The following is a 14794-nucleotide window of genomic DNA, read 5'->3' as shown; positions in this document are numbered from 1 at the left end:
CCCTTTAACCCTTTGAGTGCTAAGGTTTTTTTAAAGGGAGTTTTTTATTCGATATATTTTTTAATTATTTTTTTTTTTCTTTTTTTCAGATGCCCAAGACTTACACTGTTGGAAAGGTTAGGCGATTACCTTTCCAACGGTGGGTCTTGGGGGTCTGTAGCTGCTTAGATGCCTGATATACAGGCTTCTAAGCAGCATGCCCCCTGCTCCTATATTTATCATTGTTCATGTTAAATAAAGTTGCGCGGTGACGTCACCGTGCATAACGTGAAGCCCCAGCGATGCCTGTCACTATGCAGGCCAGATCGCCGGGGTAGGAGCCAGTGGGAGCCCCCAGATCTCCCTCAAAGTGGGAGAGTGCTAGTGACGGCTCTGAGCCGTCATTAGCACCTGACAATTTGTGACGGCTCAGAGCCATCATTAGCACTCAAGGGGTTAAAGCATAATGGATTTATTTTTATTTTTTACAGACAAAAAAAAAAAAAAAAATGCTCAGCATGTAAGATATCTTTTAACTTCTCTGATAGTTATTTCTTTGTTTAAGCTTTCATGGTTTACCAAATCAGTATACATGTGCATTTGTTGTATTCTGTGCACAACAGTTCTCGGACATAATGCCGATAAACAGAATGCCGAAGCTCTGAGAAATTATGTTCCCAGTTCGGCCGCGGGCAGATACGGTCCAAAGTGCTCTGTTCTATTTACAGCCTTAGGTGCCGCAACCGCCTCTGGGAACCTAACCATGGGTCCCAACCCGCACGTCTTGTGGCTCTCGGTCTGTGCATCTATCTAATCATCTTGCGGCCGGACTGTTATTCGATGGGCATTTGTCTGTCGGAATATTACACGTCACACAAATGTCCGTCCGATAACAGTCCGGCCACGGTGCACAACGGCCACAGCATTTGGCTCTTTTCAGAGCTGGATTTTTGGGCCCTCAAATTAGAGAACCTCTAGTTATTTTTTTTAAACTAACCACCCTTTTTCCCTCATACCCCACAGTTCTTAACTCGTCCAAATTTTCAAATCAGTTCTCAATGTTCAACAGGCTCATGTCTCTGCTGTATGGTGATCTAATGTAAAGTTGTTTGTGCAACTAAACTTAAATAATTGCGTATTTGAAGTTTATATAAACATGCACCTTCCATGAGAGTGCTAAACCACAAAACATGAAAATGGTGGGGTTGTATGTTGCCTTTAAAAGGACATTGTATTGTAAATGTTTGTTCCCAATTATATATGTTACACACTTATGTGTGTATAAAATTGTTTACACATAGCCCCTTTATCTTTATTTTGAAATTTAAAATAGCTGGTTCTGTCAGTTTAAGCCACCACTTAGCTATAGCTAATACTAAAGTATTCATATTTTCAGTAACCAAGTTCACGGGGGGGAAAGATGGATAATATTAAGCTGGCAGCTACTTCTGCAGGCTCAGTCCATTTGAATTTGTGTATTCTTTAGAACAATTAAAGGGACAGTGTGACGGACTCCGGCTACCCCAACTGGGTAGCTCCGCCAAAAGGATCCTTCCTGTACCTGCCGCTGTGTAGCAGATAAAAAGTGATTTTAGGCAATCTCACACAAATAACTAGACAGACTAGCATTCAGATGAAAACACAAAGTACATCTTTATTGGGAAAACACACAGTTTTTATACACAATCTCATCAAGATAAGAGCCTCATCAAGATAAGAGCCTTCCAGACAGGCTGGCGCAATCCATAGAGTCCATTGTTCCATACTGTCCAGCGGTATAGTGATGGTGGTTCCGAGGTGATCCCGGGAGAAAGCCCTCGGTCCCCAGCTGCTACAGTACAAAAAGCGACATGATCCATGGCTGGGGGCCGGAGCTATGGGTGATTAAACGTACACAGGGAAGGCCATTGGGGAGTAGTGGTTGTAGAGGGGGATCCGGAACCCCCGGTTCCCAAGGGAGCTCCCTTCCAGAAATCACCCTACATCTTGCCCTCCCCAAGGGTTACCAATTCCCAAAAGAGCGGAGCTATGGGACAAGGGGCCGCTGGAGCGACCTGGGGTAAAGGACACCAGGGATACAGGATGATGTGGCCGGCCGTAGAGGGACTAGGCAGTCAGGGCCCAGCTCTTTCATGACCATGTGTAAACCATAAAACAAAGCAAATCAAAAAGGTCTGGGAGATTGCGGTTGCTCTAAAAAACCCAAATCCGCTGAGAAACAAGAGGGGGCTAGGTAATAGGGGCTGGAGGTTTAACCCTTGCAGCCTGGTATCCATGACAGACAGTAAAGTCAAAATGATTCAGATAGAGCATGCAGCTTTAAACTACTTTCCAATTTACTTCTGTTATCAAATTTGCTTTGTTCTCTTAGTATCTTATTGAAGAGTAAAACTAGGTAGGCTCATAAGAGTTCAGGAGTGTGCACGTGTCGTTAGCACTCTATGGCAGAAGTGTTATGTAACACTACAAATAAAGTTGCAAAACACTGCTTCCATAGAGTACAAAAGACAAATGCACACTCCTGAGCTCTTATGAGCCTACCTAGTTTTACTCTTTTATAAAAAATACCAAGAGAACAAAACAATTTTAAAAAATAAGTAAATTGGAAAGTTATTTAAAATTGCATGCTCTATCTAAATCATAAAAGTTTAACTTTGACTTTAGTGCCCCTTTAAGTATTTAAATGAGCAAAATCTGCTATTGCATATTTAAGTATTTAATGAGCAAAATCTGCTATTGCATATCCAAAAAATACATTTAAAGTTGTTTCATTCTGCAGCACTAAACATTTTTATAAAAAAAGCTGAAGGTGTTTACTGTCCTTTTAAGAATCGTATAACAAAAACAGTGTAGTGCAATGTATTCAGCTATAAATCTCAAGATATTTTACATGTAGTATAAATGTGTAAACTGACTGGTTTCTAGCATCTCCAAGGAGTTGCTAAAAGATTAGACTTAGGGAGCAATTTATCAAAGGCTAGGCGAACTTATCTATGTGCTTCGCCTGTAACTGCGCCCCAGCTCGCCTACAGAGAATGTGCTTCTGAATTTATAAAAAAAACAGACGTAACTTTGTGCGTTTAGTAAAAGTCGAGCTGGGGTGTAATAATGATAAATTTTGCCTGTCGGAAAAAGCATTTACTCCCTCTTTACTCCCTAAAATTTTTAAAAAAAACTTACTTAGAACCTCTTAGTTTAGCTCTGTTGAAAAGGTAGCTGGAAAGCCCACTGCACGTGGGAAATAAGACACCCCCCCTCCCCCCTTCTTTTGCATATGAAAAGACCCTTTACACAAACAGGAGCAAGCTGGAGAAGGTAGCTGATGGTATTCAAATAATACTTTGGGGCTTGGTTAGGAGTCTGAAAATCAGAGCAATGTTATTTAAAAATAAACAAAACTATACATTTTTAAAAAAAAAAAAAACCTTTATGGGCTATATAAATAGATCATCTACAAAACATTTATGCAAAGAAAAAATGAGTGTATAATGTCCCTTTAACTTTTCTTCTTGAAGCCGCTCCAGTGCTTCACCAGCCCGTCACAAGCCTCTTCACACGTCAGCAGTGACGATTCCAGCATTCTGATTGGAGGAAGCCGTTTCGTCATTGCTGGGTAAGTAAACCAGGTAGAAGCAGCGGGGGCATCGTTTCAGAACGGCGATCCGGCATTTCAGAAGAAAAAGGTAAGTATTTTTTAAAATACGGTGCAATGTCAATTTCCATAAATGAAAGTGCCCCTGTTTTTAAAAGTTTTTTTTTTAAAAACCAGACACTTTTCACATGAAAATTGACCTTCACTTTAAAGGGAAATTAAACCCAAAATTTTTCTTTCATGAGTCAGACAGAGAATACAAATTTTAAACAACATCCCAATTTACTTCTGTTATCTAATTTGCTTCATTCTTTAGATATCTTTTGTTAAAGAAATAGCAATGCACATTGGTGAGCCAATCACATGAGGCAAATACGTGCAGCCACCAATCAGAAGCTACTGAGCATATCTAGATATGCTTTTCAGGAAAGATTATCAAGAGAATGTAGCAAATAAGATTATATAAGTAAATTAGAAAGTTGTTTAAAATGGTATTCTCTATCTGAATCATGAAAGAAAAAATTTGGGTTTAATGTCCCTTTAAGTACAACTCGTACTTACAAAGGGAGAAAATAGAGCTTTATCAACAATCTTTCTTTCCAGGATAACTCAAAATCCAATCGTCACAAGGACAGAAAGTGATGTGAAATTTCCTTAACAGGGGCACAGATCGCAAAACAAAAAAAAAAAATAGTTTGGCTAGAGTTTTACCTAAAAAAAAAAAAAAAAAAGTGCCTGTTCCAACTTACATACAAATTCAACTTAAGAACAAACCAACAGAAACTATCTTGTTCGTAACCTGGGGACTGCCTGTACATCCCTATAAATATTTACGCCGCCATGTCTTGATTATTAAAAATGCGTTTTTAGGTATCTATTTTGCGCATATTTATATATCATTTCTTTTAAAACGTGTGCAGTTAGGTACAGTACATAATTTAATAATGTGTTAATGTTATATTTTCGATTTTTGAGGTATTTAATAATGTTTCCCTGCTGTTATTTTTTCCATATGTTCTTCCTTGTTGGTAATTTAAAATCCCACAAATCAAATAAAAAAATAAATAAAAAAAAATACACACACACACATACATACTAGGGCTGGGCGATATGGGCAAAAAAAAAATAAAAAAAAATTGCGATTTAAAAAAAATTTCTAAAGTTTATTTAACACTACAGAATCTTAATGTACATGTTTCTCAAGGTCCAATACACTCTTGGAGCATAAAAATACAAACCACAAAATAGTTAAAATAAAATTTGCTGTCTGTGATGTGATTAAATAGTAGCCACTAGCCAGTTATTAGGTCTTATGCCACACAACATTGTCATGTTTTCTTGGACAGTCATTCTAACAGTGGTATGATTAACAAATGAAGCAGTATAAGCCACACACACACACATATATATATATATATACACATATACACACATACAGGTAGCCCTCAGTTTACGCCGGAGTTAGGTTGCAGGAGGAATGGTTGTAAATCGAAAGCGTTGTAAATTGAAACCCAGTTTATAATGTAAGTCAATGGGGAGTGAGGGGGTTAGGTTCCAGGCCCCTCTCAAAATTGTCATAAGTAACACCTAATACATTATTTTGAAAGCTTTAAATGCTAAACAGCATTATAAACCTAATAATATAGATTGTATCATCATCAAACTAAGTGTAATGAACAAAAACATTTGCTAACAGCACCTAATTAAATAATCACACAACAGACTGCATCATCATCAAACCAAGTTTAATGAACAAAACATGTTTTTTGCTTGCATTTTTCTGCAATCAGTTCTCTGCATTGTTAGCATGTTAGATAATATTGGGTCTGAACCTATTCTATGCATTTCAATCTGCAGTGATTAAGCAGTTAGGCACCCTCACCTCAAGCAGCTGGACAGGAAGTTAATAGGGAAGTGGCTGCTCAAACTTGTTGCTCGATAGATCTGGTCTGATCTGTGTACTGTACACAGATCAATTTAAGGCTGTTAAGTTGCATAACTTTGCTGCAAAACAAACGGACAGCTCCACCTACTGGCTATTTTAATTAGAGCACTTTGCTTTCCAAAGCTTTTCAACAGCAGTCACATGACTGAAAAAAAAGGTTGTTATTCTGAAACGACGCAAACTGAACCGGCGTAAACCGAGGGCCACGTGTGTGTGTGTGTGTGTAGGTGGCCCTTGTTTTACAACGGTTCAATTTACACCGTTTCAGAATAACAACCTTTTTTTCAGTCATGTGACTGCTATTGAAAAGCATTGAGAAGCAGTGTTTAGCAAATGTTTTTGTTCATTTAACTTAGTTTAATTATATATTCTGTGTTGTGTGATTATTGTATTAGGTTTATAATCCTGTATAGCATTTAAAGTCTTCATTTCAAAGCTTTAAAAATAATGTATTAGGTGTTACTTATAACAATTTTGAGAGGGGCCTGGAACCTATCTCCCTCACTTCCCATTGACTTACATTGTAAACTGGGTTTCAATTTACAACGGTTTCGATTTACAACCATTCCTTCTGGAACCTAACCCCGGTGTAAACTGAGGGCTACCTGTATAAGATAAAAGAACATAAATGATGTGCACTGTTTGCTCTAGGAAATTAATTAAAGCGAGACAAGGGAATAATCTATACAAGTTTCCATGTAATACAACTGTGATTCTCAGACTAATTGGTTATCATTTCTATGTATTTTGTAAGCCCTTTATAAGAAATTTTAGATAGCAGCATAGTAATACATCATATCCCCATGGTGGAGTGCTGACAAGTTAGGGCAACAACCATGCTAATTCACAGCTAAGACCTGAACAAGGGTTTACACTTAAAGGGACACTCAATCAAAATTAAACTTTTATTATTCAGATAGAGCATGCCATATTAAACAACTTTCCAATTTACTTCCATTAACTAAATGTGCACAGTCTTTTTATATTTAAACTTTTTGAGTCACCAGCTACTACTGAGCATGTGCAAGAATAAGTGTGTATGCATTCGTGAATGGCTGATGGCTGTCACAAGGTACGTGTATGCATTTGTGAACGGCTGTGACATGGTACAGGGGGAGTGGAAAAATAAATAACTTTTAAAATTGTCAGAAAAGAAATCTACTATTCATTTGAAGTTCAGACTAAGTGCTATTGCATTGTCTTTTTTTCTTGCATTTGTTGATTATACAAATCTACTGTGCTGACTGGTCCTTTAACATAATGAATCCCCTTATTAACGCTTCGCTAGAACAGCTATGCAATGTAAACGTACTGTAATTTATGACACAGACGGAACATGAATCCTGCAGAAACAATAAACAACCCCATTAACACATAGGTGGCAAGGAGCAGGCTGCGATCTCTGGACAGCGCTTTTTTATTGGTGGATGAATTTATCCACCAATCAGCAAGAACAACCCAGGTTGTTCACCAAAAATGGGCCGGCATCTAAACTTACATTCTTGCATTTCAAATAAAGCCACCAAGAGAATGAAGAAAATTTGATAATAGGAGTAAATTAGAAAGTTGCTTAAAATTTCATGCTCAGAAATCACGAAAGAAAACATTTGAATTCAGTGTCCCTTTAATATTGAAGCTAGAAGACACAAAAACAGTTATTCTTATTATGGGCTTAAAAAAGAAAAAAGAAAAACTATTGCATCAATAAAAAAGTAATAGAAAATCAAATTTCCCTTCAAGTAAATTAATCATGGAATTCCATACAATGTAACACTAACCTTGTATTTTCCGTTTCTTTTTTGTATGCCCCAAGTCCCTGCTTCTCTGTTTTTCTTTATTTGTAGTTACTGTTTCTTCCTTTTTAATCTTCTCTGGATTTTTGTTTTTCTTTGCTTTTCCATTCACAATTGTGGCTGCCCTTTCAGAAAGTTGTTTGGACTGTTTTCCAAAGAAATCAAGAGTCTTTGAAGTACCAAGAAGATCTGAATTGCTATCTGTTGTTTTTGTCAGCTAAGGATATAAATTAAAGAGAAAATCCATTAAAATAAGCAATCTAATCACTCCTTCCACCAGCCTGACAGGTCAATTCACCCAGCACCATTCTCCTTCAATTGAATGTAAAGTTTGATGATAAAGTGCCCGGTTTTTAAAAATTCGATTAAAAACAGGGGCACTTTGAAATTCATCAAAATTGGCATTTCCCTTGTGTTGTGAAAATACTTACCTTTTAATATTGACAGACACTGCATCCCCTCCTCCGCCCGTTGCAAAGCCTCTTCCTGGGTCTAAAATGAGGAATCTGGCTTCCTCCAATAACGGCGTTGAATCAGACACTGATTCCCCCGGGAAGCCGTGATTGGAGGATGACCGATCCGTCATTTCTGACGTAGGAAGAGGCTTGCGACCACCGGGGGAAGCTGGAGCGACTGTCAGGATTAAAAGGTAAGTATTTTCACAACATGAGTGAAATGTAAATTTTTATGAATTAAAGTGCCCCTCTTTTTAATCAAATTTTTAAAAAACAGGCACTTTATCATCAAAATTTACATTCACTTTCAGCATGACAGGTCTAATACCTGGCAGATTTGCTGTGTAGCCTTACAGAAGTACACATTTATCTTTTTAGCCTACAGGATTTCTATATCCCGTAATATCAATCTATAAACTTGACAGGTAACTTTTTTGTCAGACCTGAAAGATCTATGCACCCAACCACTTATCCCTCTAACCCACTGGTTTTCAAACCTGCCCTCAAACCTCCCAATCAGGCCATGTTTTTACGAGACAGCAGTTAGGGAGGCCTGAGGTCAGGTTTGAAAACCAATGCTCTAACCTGACATGTTAAACATTAAAGGGATAGTCTAGTCAAAATTAAACTTTCGTGATTCAGATAGAGCATGCTATTTTATGCAACTTTCTAATTTAGTCCTATTATCAATTGTCTTCGTTCTCTTGGTATCTTTATTTGAAAAAGCAAGAATATAAGCCTAGGAGCCAGCCCATTTTGGGTTCAGCACCTAGCTAGCACTTGCTGATTGCTGACTACATTTAAACAATAATCAGAAAGCACTACCCAGGATCTTAACCAAAAATGGGCTGGACCCTAGGCTTATATTCTTGCTTTTTCAAATAAAGATACTAAGAGAATGAATAAAAATTGATAATAGGAGTCAATTAGAAAGTTGATTACAATTGCATGCGTTATCTGAATCATTATAGTGTAATTTTGACTAGACTATCCCTTTAAAGAACCCTACACTTTCTTCCTCCAGCTTTACAGATACTCTAACTTGTTAGATCTATGCACTTTCCTTCACAAATCTGACAAATACAGAGGCTCAACACTGATATATCTTTGCACTCGCCAATTATTCCTCTAACCTTACAGACACAAACACACGTTCTCTCTCCAGCATATGATATATACTATAGATCCCATTACAAATACTGTACTTTAACCAACAAATGAACACCAACATGAACTCAGAACATTCTCACTCCAACCCGACAAATCTATTACCCAGCACTTTCTAACTCCAATGTCACAAATACAGACACTCATCCCTTTCTCTTCCCAGATTGACAGATCTTTGCTCCCACACCATGAAAATTACCACCTTCCAACAGAGCTCCCACCACATTCACCCTCCAACAGGACAGGCCATACATTTCGTTACAACTTGTCAAAACTGTACACACTGCTACAACTTCGCAGATGTATATAAGCAGCATAGTCTCTGTCAAATGTTGCAGAACTATTTACTCTGCTATTAATAAAGACTAAAACAGCCTTGCAGGGCTGTTTGCCTAGGAAACCCCTATAGCCTAGCAGATGTGTATCCCAGGAACGAAATATATTCAGTATCTTCACCCTGGCCTCCAGTCTAGCAAGCAAAAATCTACCCCAACACCTTGTTTTCACATTCTGACATATTAAGGTAGTGGTACCCACTAATGCATACCTGGCAGGTTTATTTCCTGCACCCCACACACACCTTGAACTTTTCGGCATCTTGACTGAACCGCTTCAAATCAAATCTCGCTCCCGATCCCAATTTTCGAAATAAATCATAAGTATCCATTTCAATCCATAAACTCCAATAACACGTGGGTAAATCGGATGACGTATCTGAACTTCCTGAAAAAGCAACTGTACGCCAGAGGTAAGAGCGGAAGTATGCTAGAAACCCCAGAAAACGTGGCGGCCATTAGTATTGTGGGCAATATTGTACTGGCATAAATATTTTTTCAATAAACTACATGCTTCCTAAGCAGTTTGGACTTTGGATATACATATTACAATTTCACAAAGTTTCCCCAACAATGAAATTAGATAAATATCCTCTCATAACTAAGCGTTCACAAAATGAATTACAGGGACCTTGCTGTGTTGTAAGAAATTGTGGAGGGGATTTAACAGTAATTCCTGTCAGCCTACACAGGAGAGAGGTGTTTCACTTCATTTTTACATCCACAAAATTAATCATTGTGCAAAATAGTTATTTGTACTGCGAATGAGGCGAGTACCTTATCTGTGCTGATTTTTTTTTAAATTTATCTTTATTAACCCCTTAATGACCACAGCACTTTTCCATTTTCTGTCCGTTTGGGACGAGGGCTATTTTTACATTTCTGCGGTGTTTGTGTTTAGCTGTAATTTTCCTCTTACTCGTTTACTGTACCCACACATATTATATACCGTTTTTCTCACCATTAAAATTACTTTCTAAAGATACCATTATTTTCATCATATCTTATAATTTACTATAATTTTTTTTTATAAAATAAGAGGAAAAAATGGAAAAAAACAACAACACTTTTTATAACTTTTAGCCCCAAAATCTGTTACATATCTACAACCACCAAAAAACACCCATGCTAAATAGTTTCTAAATTTTGTTCTGCGTTTAGAAATACCCAATGTTTACATGTTCTTTGCTTTTTTTGCAAGTTATAGGGCAATAAGTACAAGTAGCACTTTGCTATTTCCAAACCACTTTTTTTTTCAAAATTAGCGCTAGTTACATTGGGACACTGTTATCTTTCAGGAATCCCTGAATATCCCTTGACGTGTATATATATATATATATATATGTATATATATATATTTAGAAGACACCCCAAAGTATTGATCTAGGCCCATTTTGGTATATTTCATGCCACCTTTTCACCGCCAAATGCGATCAAATACAAAAAATCGTTCACTTTTTCACAAATTTTTTCACAAACTTTCGGTTTCTCACTGAAATTATTTACAAACCGCTTGTGCAATTATGGCATAAATGGTTGTAAATGCTTCTCTGGGATCCCCTTTGTTCAGAAATAGCAGGTAGTGATGTCCAGTTCATGAACGAATCGTTCATTTGAACTGGTTCTTTTGACTGAACTGTATGAATCAGTTCACCAGACTGAACTGATTCGTTTCAAACAGTTCACTTCCTGAGTCTGCAGCAGCTCTGGTAATACGATTCTAGAGTGTGTACTGCTTCTGCTAACTCCTCCTTTGTAACAAATCACTCAGCAGAATCAGACAGCCTCACTCTAGGATCATATTACCAGTACTGTTACTGACTCAAGAAGTGAACTGTTTACATACGAATCAGTGTACTGTTAACCAACTCCTTTGCAATGAATCAGTTAGATAACAGTACACTGATTCAAATAGGTCACATCAGATCAGTTATCAATAGATTCCTGCATTTACCCCTAACTGAACCTTCAATTAACCCTTATTCTCCCCTACCATAAATACTCCCCACCATACCTAAGGACCCCTGTTAACCCTAAATTAACCCCAAATATCGTTGTGGAGCTCTATGATAGTTAATATGTTAATCTATATGTTGTATATAAACTATTACGTAAATAAAGTGGTTATCACTCATGGATATCCAGTCTTTTGTTAGATAGGCAAATACAACATTGTACATAGAACAGAGTATGCTGCATGTTGTGTACACGCAGCATACTCAGTTCTATGCACTATGTTGTAGAGTAAGCAGCTGTCTCCCAGATAGAATATAAAACAGCTGTGTAAGATGGGTCCTATGTATATTAAACAGTGTAAACTTTTACAAAGCACAGCAGCCCTTGCTGCCAAGTTTGTTGTAAGATGATAACTTGTTTATGGGGATTATTATAGCAGGTTACCAGGCTCGCAGTTGCCCCACATATTGCTTTCTCCCCACAGATACCGCTTCATTTCTAAGGGACACTGCCCATGTTAACTTGTACATTCTGTTAGCAGCGGTTTGTATGCTGAGATTTCACTGTGGCACTGTCACTGTATTAACCTTTCAGTCTGTGCAAATATTAGACAAATACAGCACAGTACATAGAACAGAGTCAGTATGCTGCAGGTTGTGTGAGACCCAGGCAACACGCAGCATACTCTATTCTATGTACTGTGCTGTTTGTATTGTCAGACAGTGACTCACGAGTTAAGAATCGGATCCCCAGAGCGGCTCTGCTCCTTGCACATCACGTGCCCAAAAAGTGAACTGATGAATCGGTTCATGAACCGGTTCAGTTAAACGAACCGTCCGAAATGAACCGATTCATCAAAATGAATCGAACTTCCCATCTCTAATAGCAGGCATATATGGCTTTGGCGTTGCTTTATGGTAATTAGAAGGCCGCTAAATGCCACTGCGCATATACGCGTATTATGCCCAGCAGTGAAGGGGTTAATTAGGGAGCTTTTTGTGGTAATTTTAGCTTTAGTGTAGTGTAGTAAACAACCCAAAATATTGATCTAGGCCCATTTTGGTATATTTCATGCCACCATTTCACCACCATATATGTTCAAATAAAAAAAAAACTTTAAATTTTTCACAATTTTAGGTTTCTTACTAAAATCATTTACAAACACCTTGTGCAATTATGGCACAAATGGTTGTAAATGCTTCTCTGGGATCCCCTTTGTTCAGAAATAGCAGACATATATGGCTTTGGCGTTGCTTTTTGGTAATTAGAAGGCTGCTAAATGCTGCTGCGCATCACACGTGTATTATGGCTAGCAGTAAATGAGTTAATTAGGTAGCTTGTAGGGAGCTTGCAGGGTTAATTTTAGCTTTAGTGTAGAGATCAGCCTCCCACCTGAAACATCAGACCCCCTGATCCCTCCCAAACAGCTCTCTTCCCTCCCCCACCCCACAATTGTCCCCGCCAGAAAGTCTGCCAGTACTAAAATAAAAGGTATATTTGTTTTTTTGTTTTTAGCATATTTACATATGCTGCTGTGTAGAATCCCCCCCTTAGCCCCCAACATCACGGATCCCCCATCAAACAGTTCTCTAGCCCTACTCCTCTAGCTTAATGGGCCCCATCTTGGGTACTGGCAGCTGTCTGCCAGTACCCAGTTTATTAAAAAAAATAGTTTGAATATTTGTTTTCCCTTTTCTGTAGTGTAGCTTCCCCCTCCCAGAACCCTTCGATTGTTTAGAAATAAAAATTACCCCAATTTTTTTTTTTTCCTGTAGTGTAGCGGTTCCCACCCGCTGCCGCCCCGTGCACGCGTCTGTGCGCGCCCCCTGACAGATTCCTCCTCTGATCCGGCCTCCGATCCCGCCCCCCCTCCACATCACAGGCTGCCCACCCGCCTCCCTCCTTTGCTGCCACCCACCAACGATGCTCCGGTGCAGAGAGGGCCACAGAGTTTCTCTCTCTGCATCAGAGGCTTGTAAAGGGGTATTGCATAATGCCTCCATATAGAGGTATCACTGCAATACCCTCAGAGCTGCTGGAAGCAATCTTAATCGCTTCCAGCACTCTGTTAGACAACTGACGTACCAGGTACGTCTATTGTCATTAACTGCTTGTTAATGCATGACGTACCTGGTACGTCAGTTGTCATTAAGGGGTTAAAGGGATACTAACCCCACATTTATTTCTTTCATGATTCAGATAGAGCATGCAATTGTAAGCAACTTTCCAATTTACTCCTATTATCAAATTTTCTTTGTTCTCTTGCTATCTTGATTTGAAAAAGCAGTAATGAAAGGTTAGGTGCCGGCCCATTTTTAGTTCAGCACCTTGGTAGCGCTTGCTGATTGGTTTGCTACATTTAGCCACAAATCAGCAAGTGCTACCCAGGTGCTGAACAAAAAATGGTCCGGCTCTAAAGCTTACAGTACTGCTTTTTCAAATCAAGATAGCATGAGAACAAAGAAAAATTGATAATACGAGTGAATTAGAAAGGTGATTAAAATCTCATACTCTATCTGAATCATGAAAGAAAAAAATACCGCTTTTAGGAGAAGGGTCTAGCTGCAGACAGGAAATATGTGACCTCCACTCAAAGCTTCTTCTTTTTTTTTTTAAATCAACTTTAATGTAACAAACAACCTATAGACAATCATTCTGAAAACGAAACATTTTGCTCTTTCTTGTTCTTAATGTTCATTCACAGTGTTTTATGCTGATTTTCATTGATAAGAAAGCTGCAAAATGTACAAGGCTGAAGTTGTCTTCTTATTTAGTCAGCTTCTTATTCTGCAACTGATTGCAATTTGCAAAATAAAGATATCTAGCATTATTTTTATTTTAAATAAAATAATACACTTTCCAAAAACCTAAACAAAATTACATTTTATAAAAAAAAAATCATCTTATAGTGCACTATACAGATTGCAAACATGGCACAATTTTGAGTAACTGATATTTTAAATGGGTTAAAATCCTGTGGGCCACTCATTTATATGTGGATATATACAGGGCGTGAACCCCATCATACAACAGACATGTTAACAGCCTGGCCCAACGCTCTTTATGGCAAATAAATTGGTGACAACCTTGCCACTTCATATATTTTGCAATCCCCCCAAAAAAGAAAAAAGAAAACCCCTATTTGGCACACACTTAAACACATAGGTAGATCTGGAGAAAGGGAGCAAAAAAATAAATAAAACTTCACTTTTACTGTCAAATCGTTGAGGCTCTAAGAAAGCCCAGGTGAAACGTGCGTTAGGCGTTCGCTTGTCTGTGAGTAATCTGGACATGGTTATACTTTATTTGCGTGCTCTCTGTAATTGATATACAGGTAATTCCGTACCTTAGTCACTGCAAGCCTGTATCTTTTTCACAATAATTGTAAGCAGCTGCCTACCAAGAGATAGTCTGATAAGCCCCACCCTTCATCCACCTATGTGGGTAGCACCAAATCGGTAGTCAGTAGTTTTTTTAGGGATCTCGGTGGACATCTTACAATGGGCCTCTGACAGTGTTGGAATCTACTTAAAGGGACAGTCTAGTCCAAAAAAAACTTTCATGATTCAGAT

The 14794-nt window shown here is 38.2% G+C and overlaps 1 protein-coding gene across 2 annotated transcripts in view; it reads right to left on the bottom strand.

Annotated features, from left to right (window-relative positions):
* DDX52 (DExD-box helicase 52) overlaps nt 1-9644 on the bottom strand; it is a 192296-nt gene extending 182652 nt beyond the window's left edge. The window contains exons 1-2 of one of the 2 annotated variants that reach the window (XM_053706886.1): nt 9512-9644; nt 7295-7526 (exon numbers count right to left, since the gene is read on the bottom strand). In XM_053706886.1, coding sequence (XP_053562861.1) covers nt 7295-7526; nt 9512-9598 — 319 coding nt within the window. In that variant the 5' untranslated portion in view covers nt 9599-9644. Of the gene's footprint in view, nt 1-7294; nt 7527-9478 lie in introns of both variants that reach the window. The other variant, XM_053706888.1, reaches the window with a different exon arrangement.
* Nucleotides 9645-14794: the final 5150 nt, after the last annotated feature.

The sequence above is a fragment of the Bombina bombina genome, chromosome 3, assembly GCF_027579735.1.
Source record: "Bombina bombina isolate aBomBom1 chromosome 3, aBomBom1.pri, whole genome shotgun sequence".
Lineage (NCBI taxonomy): Eukaryota > Metazoa > Chordata > Amphibia > Anura > Bombinatoridae > Bombina > Bombina bombina.
The sequence above is the reverse complement of the archived record's forward strand: the minus strand, read 5'-3'. Positions and strand labels throughout refer to the sequence as shown.